A 14,856-nucleotide genomic window follows, 5' to 3' on the forward strand; every position below is an offset into this window, starting at 1 on the left:
TTTCCACAACTGGTGAGCCCTTAAACCAATGCAGATGAGGTTTATCAATGCGTTTCCCAAGGCTTATGGAACATCATAGATACCAAGGTTCATATTATGGTGTATATTCATGTGATTAAATAGACTACAAAATCATGTCTTGATGGATATTTACACTGATAAAGGCTCTGGAGCAGCGCGCTTAAACCGCAATCAAACACTTGGTCGCGCTTACACGCGCACATGCAAATGCACAAGCACACAAACACAGACAGCCAGAGGATGGCTTTAATTTAATAATTTATTCAAGCTTTATAACAGTTTGGCAACATTCATTATACTTCGGCAGGCGAGACAGTGCTCTAAATCTTCAGTAATCTTGGTGCTTGTTTCAGTGATGTTCCTATTGGAATGTCAAAGGGTCTCAAACAGGGTCTGCAAACAATTGTCAATCCCAGAGTACAAGATATAGGCCTAATATGTACTGTTATTGCGTCAATTGTCTTATTCTTACATGTAATTACACTTGTATAGGATGGCCAATAGCCTTGTTATGGTAGACCTACGGCACAGTATTTTTTCCTCCCGACTGGTCTACCTGCCGCGTGCTATATGTATGTAGACAGCTCTTGTCGGAGCCAGAAGTTAAAGTGAGCATGAGGTGTTTCAGCTTCTGCCTGAACTCCCTCCTAGTCAGGCAGTAGATAAAGGGATTTAAGCAGCTGTTTGTGTGCGCAAGACAAACGGTTGCAGGAAAAATGTAGGTATGCACAACGTAGTACGCTTCATCCCAGTAGACAACATTTAGTTTGACAAGTACTCCCCATAGCGTAATGGCATGGTTTGGCATCCAGCACAGAAAGAAAGCCATAACGACAATAGTGACAGATTTGGTTAAATGCAATTTCCTCATCGATGCGTTGTTATTCATGCTCCGCTTTTTCACAAACCTCACGAGTAGTAAATAGCTTATTGACAGTATTAACATGGGCAAAACAAAGGCGATTAGGATTTTCTGGAGGTGATACATTGCTAGCCAGTACTGTCCAGCAGGAAACCTCAACAGGCATAGTTTCTCCCCGGCCACGTTCGTCACTGTGGAGAAGATTGATGTCGGCGCGGTGGCCAGAGTGGCGACTGTCCACAGAAAAGCGCACACCCATTTAACCGAGCAGAGGGGTTTACAAGAGTGGCTTTTAGTGGATGATGCCACTGACCAATATCGTGTTATGCTCATAGCCGTGAGAAAGAAGACACTGGCGTACATATTCAATACTGTCACAGACAAAATAATCTTACACATGGCGTCTCCAAATGGCCAGCTAAAATCCATCGCTGTGTCCACCGCCCAGAAGGGCAAAGTCAAAACAAACTGAAAGTCTGTTATAGCCAAGTTAAATATAAAATAGTTAATAGTGGAAGTCTTTCTCCCTTGTTTAAGTTTCATCAAAAAGAAGACCAGCAGGTTACCCACTAACCCCACTGCGCACACGACGGAATAGACTATGGATATCATAATTCTTAACACAGGGCTTCTATCAGCAGTCACATCGATGTCTTCTGCACTTCCATACCTGTCCTCGTACCCGAGTGTCATGTTCAGTGTGCTGTTCATCATTGCAAAATCCCTCAAGAAATCTGTTAAACGATCCATGGTTCAGAGTTCAGACAGCTGAGCGCAGTGAGAAGATGACCTTTGTCGGCCAGAGTGAAGTTTCTTGATCTATATCCAATAATTCTTCCAATCTGTGGAGGCCCGCATCTTCCCCGGACTGCAAGATTGGACCAACTGAGGGAACTGGCCGAGTACTTAAGAGGGGCGTCTCGCTCTAGCCCACCCTCCAGCTCCCTGGATTGGCCAGTTTATTGACAGATGCAGCGAAGAGTCGCGCTCGTTAGATAAATCATACATCGTGCATTTAGCTGGAGCCCACACAGCATGCTATAAAGTGGAATATTTATAACGTATAGGCTACATGGTTTCATGCTGATCACTCTTTTTGGTAATTGCGGATAAATTACTGTTCTCGCCAACTGAATGTCCTTCAGTTGAATGTCCTCACACTGTGCGTGCCTCCGTACTAGCGCACTTGAATGCACATACACCTAGGCAAAGCTTTTATTCTTCTTGAACACATTCATTAGCATGATGCACTGTGTCCCTCTGCGCAACGGAGGAAGGGCCATGGTGTATGTCAACGTTTCTCATCTTTTTTTGCTATTTTCACTCAGTCCACAAGAAAAACTGCGTCACACCCTCATTTCCTTAAAATGTCCCCCAGAATAAGATGTAAGACATTACTTACTAGTTGTTAAAGCGCAATTGTCTTGGAAACAGAAAATATGTTCTAATTTCACTCTAAAATCTCATTTAATATGTTGGTCATATTATGCAGTAGCCTAGACTGCTTAGTTCATTTAAGTGATCCCTCCGAACGTGACTAAAATATGAAACATTACTGAAAGATGTAGGCCTCTCTTTATGTAATGGTAGAATGGTAGAAGCACACTACCCCCCCCCCCCCCCAATCCCAATCACTCGTAAACCCCATGATTGGCGGACCAAAAGATGTTATAAGCTAATGAGAAATTGAATTACAGAGCTCAGTCATGTGTGCAGAGCAGGGAGAGCAGCTGGAAAGGTCTCAGTGCTGAAGGCACCTGAGCATGACTGACCGCTCAGGTCAAGGATCAAGGCATCCCTATGTGATCATGACCTCCTCTCCATGCCAAACACACTTTCTTTGACAACTTTTTAAAACTAGAGAACATTTCTCAGTCTTCCAACAGACAGTTGCTCACAACTTAGAGATATAGTAGATCTATAGGCTATGTGCATTCATAACAAACCAATCTACCCAAGTGAAACACTACTAAAGTGGCCAGTTTTCTTCTTCATCTGAATAAGATAATTGTTATGTTCATAAAAAAGCCTGGGTTTTTACGCGCACGATTTTATTCTAGCCAATATCTAGGGCTTATAGGCTCATTTGAAGTTTATGTGATGATAAATGTCAGGTGGCCTGCTTTGAATACTCTACCCAATGCTGGCAGGGGTGCTTGACACCCTAAGGGGCCCCATGCTGTACAAGGCCCCAGCACCATGTACAGACTGTAGACTACCTCTGAGACGTCATGCCTGACTTTATGGTGAGCGGCTGCTATTTACTTGAGCAAGGCAGTTCAAATTTGGCACAGAGCCATTCCTCACTTGATTTCATTTGATTTACTGTAAACGCTGGAAATTACTAGCAGTCATTGCTTAGGATTTGACAAGGATCAATACCCGTAGGCCCCTGGTCCTCTGCAATTGTTCTGACGGCACAAAAAGCCTTCATCATTAGGGGGTGTAACAATGCAACGTGTTTTTTTTTTGTTTAAATAGTGTGATATTGCACTGTTGCACTGGTGGGGTAGCGTAGCTAGCATGCAGTAGTCTGAAAAATTGTGGGTTCAATTCCAGGCTTCCATCGTTGTGCCCTTGAGCAAGTCACTTAACCCCAAGAGGCTCTGGGGACAATGGGCCTTGTAATATAATGGACACACCGGTATGTACGTCACTTTGGACAACAGCGTCTGCTAAACGAATACATGTAAATGCTGCACTGACATTTCATGGTTCAAAGAATTACACGTCTATTACAAAACATAGCCTGCAACCCCAAAACAGAAAAAGTTGGGATGTTGTGTAAAATGCAAATAAAAACAGAATGCAGAATATACAAGTCTCTTAAACCCATATTTAGCAGCAAAAAGGACATAGACAACATATCAAATATTGAAAATGAAAATTTGGACTATTTCATGGAAAATATACAGTATGTTAATTTTGAATTTGATGCCAGTTTAAAAAAAAGTTGGGAAGGGAGCATGTTTACCACTGTGCTGCTTCACCTCTTCACTTAAGACAATTCTGAAAATGATTAGGAACTGAGGAGACCAGTTACTCGAGTTTTGAGGATGAAATGTTTCATTACTCCCCGATATAGCATTTCAGTTTCTCAACAGTATGGGGTATTCTTAGTCATGTTTTTCATTCCATTATGCACCTAATATGACAAATATGGACTGCAGACAGGCCACACTCTTCATCTATGGAGAAATACTGTTTAAATATGTGCAGAATTAATTTTGGCATTGTTTTCCTGAAATATTCAAGGTCTTCCCTGGAAAAGATGTCTGGATGGCATGATGCTCAAAACCTGTATACATCATTCAGAATTGATTGTGCTTTGCCAAATGTGCAAGATGCCCATATAGGCACTAATGCTCCTCCACACCATCATAGATGTTGGGTTTTGAACTGAGTCCATTTTCATGTTTCCCCAGCCCATTTTAAACAAGCTTAGGTCCAGAGAAGACAGTGGTATTTTCTGTATCATGTCTCAATACAATTTTGGCTGCAGTTTCTGAATTGAGTATCAAACTGTGAACATAGACATGGAACATGGTTATCAGAGGTTTTCCTGAGCCCATACAATGACAGGTCTGTAAACAGTTCTGGTGTTGATGCAGTGCCATCTGAGGTCCAAAAGACCACAGCCATCCAATTTGTTTTTCAGCTCTTTCCCTTGTTTGCAAAGAATTCTCTGAATGTTTTAATATTGTGTCCTGTAGATGACGAACTCCCCAAATACTTCCCAATTTCATCAAGATGAACTTAAGATGTTCAGAAGTTGAATGAAATAGAATGTGAAGACATTGTTTACATGTGATTAAAGACATTCTGATTTATTGTTATTTTCCTTACATTTTCAGGAATAACGTAAAGCACAGTTTTAAGAGATTGATTTATTCTTGCATTTTGCACAAGGAAAGAAAGACAGTTTGAGATCCTATCAGTATAACTCAGTCTTCCTTTGTTGAATAGGCTATATCATGTGTGTTTGTGCCAAACTGTGAGCCCTGAATCGTGTATCAAACCAAACCTGAGTTACACCCTTTAATTCATAAATAGTTTTCATTGATAACTTTTGTTTGCTTGTTGGTCTAAGGGTTCCTCGTCTCCATACAAAATGCAGAGTAGAACACTGGCTTTATCAATTTACCTGTACAGACACAATCATGTTTTCCACACACCTCCTTAGAAAGCACAACCATTCTTAAGAGTAGATTATCTAATGGACGGTTCTCATATAAAGTATTTCTTGGGCAGAAAAGGAAAGTATTACCATATAATGTTTTTGATGTATTTTAATTTTCAACACAGAATCAAATCTGTAACAGCATGGTAGACAGCGGAAATGGAAGAGATGTCTGAACTTCTGACAGACGAGGATCAAGCGGAGACGAGGGGGAAAAAAAGTTTCAATACAAAGCAGTAGAGCTCTTTAAATAATCATAATTACAGAAGAAATGACACGTACGGTAAGAGCAACACATACTTGTCAAACAAAATGTAAAAATATGTAGATAAAATAAATTAAATTAAATTTTGTACACAAGAAAAGTAATAATAATAATAATAATAATAATAATAATAATAACAGAGGAAAGAACCAGCAAATCTACTGAAGTTGTAACTTCATTTGAAGAGACACACTGGGGCTAGCCAGGGCTGTGCACAGCAACCCCGAGGATCTGATCTCTTATTGCCACCTGAAAAAATAAACAGCGGTTTAGAAGGGGGTACTCTGTGAAAGATATGAAGAGAACAGTACAAACCGTTCCCTCTCTAAAAAATATGAGTAACCCAACGAACTTAACAGGACACACACACACACAGCATGTGAGTCAGAATGTGGCTGGAGTGGCTTGAATTGGGAATTGCTTTGAGAGCAGCTCACCATGGTAAATCCTGAAGTTAATCAGCAAGCGTCGGACTTGCTTTGAAGCACACAAGTAAGGGTTTAAAAAAATAAAATAATAAAACACATTCAATCTTTTAATAAATCCCGCAGTGAGGGAAAAGTCAAGGGCGTCTCATCTCGTCTCTTGGGCAGGTGTCCCCCTGATGGCAGCTGCTCTGAGATTTGGGTGTAAGTAATTGGGAGAACAAGCCTGGAGGTATTCACACCAGTGAGCTATAATAACCACCCTCCCTCTGCAGGCGCTTGAGTACTCGTACACAAAATGAGGAATTCTCCTTTTATCGTGGAACCACCACAGCAGAATGTCCCCCAGTGTGTGTGGTCTGGCACAAACTCTACCTCCCACCAGGGATATTGATTCTTATGTCAGGGCAAAACAAACATCACTTCGAATTGATTTTGTTATCTTTTTCCTCCAATATGCAATCAGTTCAGGTGAGCTCTACAGATGGTTTGTAGGGAATCATAATGTTAAGTCAATAATTGATGTCATTAAGCATCCATGAATATTATTACTCAGTCAAATCAATCATTTAAAAAGAAAATAATAATAAAATAAAAAAGTCCTGTTTTTTCAGGACTGAGAAACAAAATTCTTTGGAGTAGGGGTAAAAGAGAAAAAAATAGAAATGTGGATTTCTAAAGGCTAGAGCCTGCAATAGAAATGTGGATTTCTAAAGGCTAGAGCCTGCAATGGCAAACAGTTAGGAATGCTCTTGCAGAGCATACATCTCTACACGTCTTAAAAGCATCATAAATAATCAGCACAGTAAATAAACATTAAATACATTTACTGACCCGGTCCTTCCCTCCTCAAACCCCCCTCAGCTGATTCAGAGTCTTATGATGGTTTAAAACAGACACACAAGAAGAAAGCGATGGTGAATGCATGATTGTGAAGTGATTCTGGTGGAATAGAATACCAAAAAACAAAGAAAAAAGAAGTATAAAAGGTATATATCATAAAGGGACAACACATCGATCTGTGAAGAAAAAACAAACATCTTCACCAGGGGGAAAAGTGTAAATGAAGTTGCCCTCAGGATAGGACAGCGTCCTACGTTTTGTGTGTTTTTATCTTAATATATATATATTCATATTTATATATATATATTTATATATATATATATATACAAAAGTAAAACTGAAAATATATTTCTCTTCTCTGTACACAGTATTGTTTTTTTTCCCTCCTTTTTGTCTCTCCTGTTTGTCCTCCTCTTCTTTTATACAAAATGGCGTTTAGTTTCTCTTCAGTCTCCTTTTCGCTCTTCAACTTCCTAACCTTTTAGTCCTCGGTTGAAAACAACTTCTTGTCCAAGGTTCACCACACACTCACACCCACACACTCACACACAGACACGCACACACAGACACGCACACACACTCTCGCTCTCAGTGCTTTCCTCTGTCCACTGCAGGCTAGTCTATGTGGGGGGAGGGGAGGGGTCTGTGTATGGTGCTGGGGGGGGGGTCAGTCCAGTGAGATGACATCTGGGATGGCGCCATAGATTACCGCCGCTGCTGCGTCCGAGTTGGCCCGGGCGATTGCGGCGGACGACGACGTACTGTGGCTGTGGCTACTGCTCTCCCTCAGCCCGCCGGGCGACACTAGGCTGCTGCTGCTGCTGCTGCTCGTGCTGCTTCCATTGGTCACAGCCACCCCTAAGCCCGCCCCTGCAGCCGTGGCCACCGCGCCTGATTGGTCAAGGAACAGCTGTGAGGAGGTGTAGGGCAGGAAGCGGCTCATAAGCAGCTCGTGCTCCTCTGGAGAGGTAGCAGAGGCGGACGCTGCAGCCGCAGCAGCCATCACCATGTTATAATGCTGCAGAGAGAGAGAGAGAGAGAGAGACATCACAATGTTATAATGCTGCAGAGAGAGAGAGAGAGAGAGAGAGAGAGAGAGAGAGAGAGAGAGAGAGAGACATCACAATGTTATAATGCTGCAGAGAGAGAGAGAGAAAAGGAGAGAGAGAGAGATGGAGAAGGAGAGAGAGAGGAGAGAGGGGGAGAGAGAGACAGAGAGAGAAGGGATGAACAGAGAGAGAGAGAGAGAGAGAGAGAGGAGAGAGAGAGAAGGGATGAACAAAGAGAGAGAGAGATAAAAAGAAAGAAAAAGTCATATGGGAGAGAGAGAAGGCAGAGAAAGAAGGAAAAGGAGGAAAAGAGAGAATCGTGGAAGTAAGAAAGAAAGAAAGAAAGAAAGAGAGTGAGACAGACTGAAAGAGTTAGGTTTGGTTTCCAGTTATAGTCTACAGTACTGATTACAGATCAACATCTTGGCAGGAAAGCGTGTGATGACAGCCTGAAAGCTTTCTGTTGCCATGTATAAGTGACAATGCCATGGGAGCCACTTAGGAGTAGAGCTAATGACAGGCTCACGTTACAGGGCACATGGACATACAGGTCGTGTCTCCATGTCCATGTGTCCACTTCTGGTTTCCTTCCTTTCAGCTTCCAATTTATTTATTTGTTTGTTTGTTTTATTTCATTGAGCTGATGCTCTCCCTCTGCTACAGAGGACTCAACAAGGCTGTGTGCAATACTGCCCCCTGCAGGCTGTGACAGTGGCACCTCTGCTTACCTGATTGTCATTCTGTAAGAAGGAGTGAAAGAAGTTCAGATCTGGAGGCAAGGAGATAAAAGAGTGCAATCAGACACAGCAGACGAACACAACATTTCAGACATTTCACAGAGGTCACTCGAGGACCAACAGTCTAAAGCAGCTTAGCATGCCTAAAAGGAACCTTCTTATCCCAAGATGTCTGATGTCTGACAATTTAATATCAGTCATTAAGAGCACTCATTCAGCATGTCCTCTTACACATAGCGCTTGACCAATCACAGAACCATATTCTCAGCTTCATCCAGAGGTTCCAGAGCACTCTGGGGGAGGGGTTAATAATAAATTCTGGAACTACTACTGAAGAAAAGGTTCCTGAGACCAAACCCATTTAGAAATGTGTGCCTCTTGAGGAAGCCTGACGAAGTTCCTGAGACCAAACCCATTTAAAAATGTGTGCCTCTTGAGGAAGTCTGACGAAGTTCCTGAGACCAAACCCATTTAGAAACGTGTGCCTCCTGAGGAAGCCTGACGAAGTTCCTGAGACCAAACCCATTTAGAAACGTGTGCCTCTTGAGGAAGCCTGACGAAGCTTCAGTGGCGCTGGACGATACAGGACTTTAGATGACTAAATCAGGAACAGATGGTCATGGGCAAGAAGGGTCCTGCTAGTCATGGAGTAGAAATATGAGCTCACACCATTAGAACTGCATGAGCTATCAGAGATGGATTTAAAGTACATGGTTTAGTAACAAACCTGAATAAGTTAACCCTGAGGAAACGGTAAACCTCCTAATAGACAACCCCTTTGGCTTAATTTTCCTAACAAAAGGTTTGAGGTTTACGGCTTACTGTGTGTAAACTTACGCAGGTTTGTCACAGAACCACGTACCTGAAATATCTTTCAGATCTTCAGGAGATTCTCATCAATCAGAATACCACATGAATACCAAATGCTTTTGTTTAAATTTCGATTGAGTCATCAGAACAGATTGTTTGTCTGTGTCCTTGTAGCCAAGTGAGCATGATGAACTCATTTCCAGACTAATGAGAATGTCGGCCAAGTCATTTCTGGAATGTTTTGAAAGCTACACAGTTTATATCCGACTTGTAGGGAGACAAGCCAAAATAAACAAACAAACGTATGTGCAAGACACACACACACACACACACACAAAAGAGAGGATAATATTTATATTCACTAACTCCTTTGGCAGTTTGTAATTTACATTTGAGTACCATGACAAGAAACAATAAAAAACTAATTTCTCTGGGATGCATCATGTTGGTGCTGTTGCCAACCAAAGTGTTCAGTTTATGGAAATTTTATCACACAAAATATTGGCTATTTACAGGGCTGCTATTGCCAGGAAAGTGTTTCTCTGACAACCACAACCAAACATTGCGTGCCCCCCAAACTCTTCATCACTCGAGTAGTGATCTATCTTGCAGTGACTGACTGCTAATGCCCACTAGTGCCTCGATAAGCACTTCTGTGACATCTCAATCCATGCTCCTAGACTCCTGTCTGTCTGTGTGTGTGTGTGAGAGTGAGTGTGTGTGTGAGAGAGTGAGTGTGTGTGTGTTGTGTGTGTGTGTGTATGTTTATGTATGTATGTGTGTGTGTCCTGCAGTACCCAGCTCGCTGTGTGTGGGGTAGAAGTGTGTGTGTGTGTGTGTGTGTGTGTGTGCAAGTGTGTGTCCTGCAGTACCCAGCTCGCTGTGTGTGGGGTAGAAGTGTCTGTGTGTGTGTGTGTGTGTGTGTGTGTGTGTGTGTGTGTGTGTGTGTGTGAACATGCATGTGTCTGCCTGTGTGTTTGAACATGCATGTGTCTGCCTGTATGTATGTGTGTGTGTGTGTGTGTCCTGCCGTACCCAGCTCGCTGTGTGCGGGGTAGAAGTGGCGGTAGTCCTGAATGAGGGGAGGGGGCGGGGGGATGTAGCTGGTCTCCATGGCGGGCATGCTGGGAGCTCGCGTCACCGGGGACAACGGGTGGTGCAGATTCAACACTCTGTTCAGACAGAGAGAGAGAGAGAGAGAGAGTGAGTGTGTGTGTGAGAGAGTGTGTGTGTGTGAGAGAGAGAGGGTGGAGGGAGAAAATAGAGAGAGAGAGAGAGAGAGAGAGAGAGAGAGAGAGATGAGAGAGTGAGTGTGTGGGGAGAGAGTGTGTGTGTGTGAGAGAGAGAGTGTGAGAATGAGGGTGGAGGGAAAGATGAGAGAGAGATGAGAGAGAGAGTTTGTGTGTGAGAGAGAGTGTGTGTGTGTGAGAGAGAGAGAGAGTGTGAGAGAGGGTGGAGGGAGAGGGAGGGAGAGATGAGAGAGACAGGGGGAAGGGAGAGATGAGAGAGAGAGAGGGAAAAGGAAAAGATGAGAGAAAGGCAGAGGAAGAGAGTGAGAGAGGAGGGATTCATCAGCTAGAAGTGAAATGTTTGTGTTATCACTGCAACAAAATGCATGTAACATTAATTTCTCTTCTCTTCAACACAAGAAGAGTGTTGAATGAAGCATACAGCTAACACGACAATACAATTGGTTACCAGAAACATTTGAGCAATGCTATAACCTAAATCAAATATAATATCTCATTTAAATGAAGCAGTGATACGTACGCAATAGCACAGACATTGTGTATGATGAGACGTCATTTAAATGACCTCACCAGCAGTGATACGTACGCAATAGCACAGACATTGTGCACGATGGGGCGGGTGAGTGGGGGACCTACCCTTTGCTCATTGGTGGAGAAGTGGGCGACAGTGACGGGCACGTCCTCTTGGGCGGGGGCTCGTCCTCTGTGTCTTCGTCTGAGGAACTGTCCAGTGTGAGGTCGATGATCTCCACCTTTTTGCTGTCGTGCGAGGAACTGTTCCGATGTTCCGATACCGACCGGCATGAGTCTAACAGAACCAATACAAAATAATGAAAAGTCTAATACTGAATACTCTTGAATCAAGAGCACCTGAGCTGTATGTTCCATACCGATTTCCCTGTTGACACCTTTAAGGCTTCTACATACTCGCCATTAGGCTGCCTTTACAATCACATGCTTTCCTTCCCCTCCAAAACGCCAGTATTCCAAAAAACTGCAGAGTGGAATTTGGTTGCGTAAATGCTGTTGATACATTATACTAAGCAAGATAGTAGCCCCCTGACTTAACTCATTGTTGAAAAAAATCTCAAAAGTTGAACTATTGTTAACTGTGAACACATTTTTTCCTTGTGTTTTTTTCTGTTTGCATCTCGCTCATATATGCACATTGCAATGGTCAAGTGGTGGTCAAGTGGCATCTTTCCTAGAGAAACAATGAGAGCGCCTGGAGGTGAGAAAAGCATGACTGTGTGAACACTGCCTTAACCAAAAAGACATTTTCACTCGGACTCCAACTGAGACGATGAAGATGACATGGTCAGACTCTGCCGAAGCCCCTAAATGGTCAATAAGGGTCAGGGACTACTAGGGAAGCTACACCGAGCGCGTAACTGAAGCGTTCCACTCGCGCAGGGTCTGCTGCAACAATTCGTTTCCACTATGATCAATGGAATTGAGACATGATAGTGGCGCGTATGTTCGAAAAAAATAAATAAACCAGTCTTCTAAAACCATTTTTACGTGTCGCAAAACGGAATATTTCAGTGACGTGGCCGGCGTAGCCTTCCTGTAAGGCGGGGACAAGCCCCTAAAAGTCCAGGCATGATCAGGTGACACACGCCCCAATCATGCTGTTTACATTCAGAGGGGGAAATATCGAGGGCATGTGTTTATTTCCAAAGAGAAGGATGGAAGAATGCTTGAGGAGGACCAGGTCGTTAACGATGGGAGAATGCCTGTGGAGAGCCAGGTCAGTAATGATGGGAGATCGCCTGCGGATACTACTGGAGTGGAGAGGCGTAACTCAGGCCAGGCAGCTGGACAAAGGAGGTTTGTGAGGTGTGGGCTGCGGCGGCCGTAACCGTGACCCAGCAGACAGAAAGGATTTACGGGGCTCGGTGTAGACACGTACCCTCCAGGCCGTTGGACGAGGCCGACACTTCTTGCACAATCCTCTTGGATCTCATGGGGGACCAGTTGCCGTCCTCCTTGAACTGGATCTCATCGCAGTCCACACAACTGCTCAGAATTTCCATAAATAGTCTGCCCGCAGGACAACACACACACACACGCACACGCGTGCACACACACACACAAAGAGAAACACAGAAAAGTAGTACTGTTTAGTCATAGCAAACACATAAATTTGCTATGTAACATATAATCTGAGTCATCAAGGGCAAGTGGTTTTAAAGCAACACCAAAGAGTTTTTTGTACCTTAAAATAATTTTTCCAAAATCGTTTCAGTGGTTCATCAACTTGTAACAGGGTGAACGGCACTTCGCATTCGCTTCGCAGCCCTCTATCGGCTATAACCGCACTATGTAAGTTTGCCAGATCGGGTAGCGGATCTGTAGTTCGTTGGAATGAGACATAAGAAACTACAAATTTGACTTGCGTTTGATGTCGCAATACATCATACTTTTATAAATCATGCAACATATTCTACCTTGTCTGTGGACATTGTTATTTGCAAAGCCGGTGCTGGATAAACAAATAGCGTGCGTGCGACAGAGGGAAAGTTCTTTGGTGTTGCTTTAAATGCAGACTAATAGCTAGTGTTCATTCATAAAGGAACAAAGACCCAGTAGGCTATGTCGACAAACATGTTTAAAGGCTTGGCAGAAAGATTATATTCATGAAAAGGTTTCAAGTCCCCATTTTCAAAGGTTTCAAGTCCCCCAATTAAGTATGATGCAGTGCAGCCGCATAGCGTTTAAGAATCTTTTACTTTACTTAGAGCGGGAGATGAATAAATGGGCATTGAATAAACAAATTTGGGCTACTCAAGCAAGCAGTAAAGCTAATAACCAGATATACTCCAATTCTGTGTGGAAATATTAATGTATTATTTTTGGCAAGTTTAAACTGCTACAACAAAATTCCCTGATATTCCATGACTTTGCCTAAAAAAATGATAGAGAAAGAGAGAGAGAGAGAGAGAGAGAGAGAGAGAGAGAGAGAGAGAGAGAGAGAGAAAGAGATATTACCCATCGATGATGAGGTGCTCGTAGGGGGCCTTCTTGTCACAGACGGGACACACCCATGTGGGCTTCTTCTCGTTCATCTGGAGGTAGAGCGTGGCGTCGAAACATTGCAGGTGCGAGCAGGTGAGCGCCCGGCATGGAATGGTCAGACGCATCTTCCCCAGCTGGACGGACACACGGACACACGGACACACGGACACACACACACACGCACAATGATTGTGCAATGTGCATACAACATAAGGAGTAAATAAGGTCAGGAATCAGACAGCTGCAGATAACATGATCACAACACACAAACAGGAGGCCATATATATATAAAATATATGATCATATTTCAGCATGACACATAGCTATGCGTGGTAGGCAGCACTCACCGGACACAGTAAGGACACTCGCAGACTGGTGGTGGCTATTTCACTGTCCGGGTCAGCTGTCAACTTCTCTTTGACTGAGTGGAGAGGGAGACAACAGACAACAGTCAAACAGAGATCAAACACTCAGTCAAACACACACAAACACACACACACATCTTAATCTTAATCACAAAATCTTAATCTTCGAAACAACCGACATGCATGAATTGAGTATAGGGAGACTTAAAAACCACGTTAAAGTTTACTGTGAAACTGAATGTATGATCTATGAATCCAAGGAAGTGCATTATGCAGAAAGATGGAGTAAAATAAAGGAAGTGGAAGGATGGAGCAGGTAGAAAAGAATGACTATTCCAACATGTTGCTGTATGATTCAGGAATTTGTTGTCCCTTGGAGGTTGGGAGTAGGGTGTGTGTGTGTGTGTGTGTGTGTGTGTGTGTGTGTGTGTGTGTTGGATGGAGGGACTTTTTTTCATTCTTCATTGGTTTGTTTTTTCCCTTTTATATATTTTTCCTGTTACTGGTGATTTTGTTATTTTTTATTTTATTGTATTCTGTTTGTAAAGATGTAAGGGTTTCAAGCTTCAACAGATAACTAAAACAGACACCAAAAAACACAAATAAATAAAAATAAATAAATAAATAAATAAAATAAAATAAAAAAATGGAAAGAAAGGAAAAGTCCCACAATGAGGGGGGGGTGGAGGTGGGATTAGAAGAAGAGAAAAAAAAAAAAAAAAAACACACACACACACGAGTAACACTTTGAAGAAGTAGAAGTCTATTCTAACACAGTACTGTCAGTGAAATGGAGAACTACACATAGAATTTGCGTGAGTTAATGACCTTGGATCCAGAAGATGAGACATAAGCCTCAGGTTTCACACAATCAGTGATGTGTGTGTGTGTGTGTGTTTATGTGTGTCTGCATCTTAAATAAAAGGAGGAAGTTTGTTTCATTGTGCACTGTGCAGTAGGCGTTTGAAAGGCTTGTTCTCGACTCTGCCTCCCTCACGGCCCGGCTGGGAACCTCTTCAAGTTCATGTTGA

At 42.8% G+C, this 14,856-nt stretch overlaps 2 protein-coding genes across 5 annotated transcripts in view; both read right to left on the reverse strand.

The window, feature by feature from the left end:
- Positions 1 to 307: 307 nt before the first annotated feature.
- rxfp3.3a3 (relaxin family peptide receptor 3.3a3) lies at positions 308 to 1,742 on the reverse strand. Its single transcript, XM_042110046.1, has one exon. It carries the CDS (start codon positions 1,631 to 1,633, stop codon positions 542 to 544), a length of 1,092 nt encoding a protein of 363 aa, XP_041965980.1. The 5' UTR covers positions 1,634 to 1,742; the 3' UTR covers positions 308 to 541.
- Positions 1,743 to 5,157: 3,415 nt separating this feature from the next.
- The window catches only part of pias1b (protein inhibitor of activated STAT, 1b), a 36,026-nt gene continuing 26,327 nt past the window's right edge, over positions 5,158 to 14,856 (reverse strand). For 3 of the 4 annotated variants that reach the window (XM_042110036.1, XM_042110034.1, XM_042110037.1), the window contains exons 8-15: positions 13,808 to 13,881; positions 13,434 to 13,594; positions 12,355 to 12,485; positions 11,079 to 11,250; positions 10,228 to 10,364; positions 8,374 to 8,414; positions 7,721 to 7,732; positions 5,158 to 7,614 (exon numbers count right to left, since the gene is read on the reverse strand). In XM_042110036.1, the coding sequence (XP_041965970.1) occupies positions 7,264 to 7,614; positions 7,721 to 7,732; positions 8,374 to 8,414; positions 10,228 to 10,364; positions 11,079 to 11,250; positions 12,355 to 12,485; positions 13,434 to 13,594; positions 13,808 to 13,881 (1,079 nt within the window). In that variant the 3' untranslated portion in view covers positions 5,158 to 7,263. The remainder of the gene's footprint in view (positions 7,615 to 7,720; positions 7,733 to 8,373; positions 8,415 to 10,227; positions 10,365 to 11,078; positions 11,251 to 12,354; positions 12,486 to 13,433; positions 13,595 to 13,807; positions 13,882 to 14,856) is intronic. The other variant, XM_042110035.1, reaches the window with a different exon arrangement.

The sequence above is a fragment of the Alosa sapidissima genome, chromosome 11 (assembly GCF_018492685.1).
Source record: "Alosa sapidissima isolate fAloSap1 chromosome 11, fAloSap1.pri, whole genome shotgun sequence".
In the NCBI taxonomy this organism is placed as follows: Eukaryota; Metazoa; Chordata; class Actinopteri; order Clupeiformes; family Clupeidae; genus Alosa; species Alosa sapidissima.

Coding starts and splice junctions, on each gene's coding strand:
- rxfp3.3a3 (XM_042110046.1), bottom strand. CDS start 1,633: ATGGATCGTTTAACAGATTTCTTGAGGGATTTTGCAATGATGAACAGC.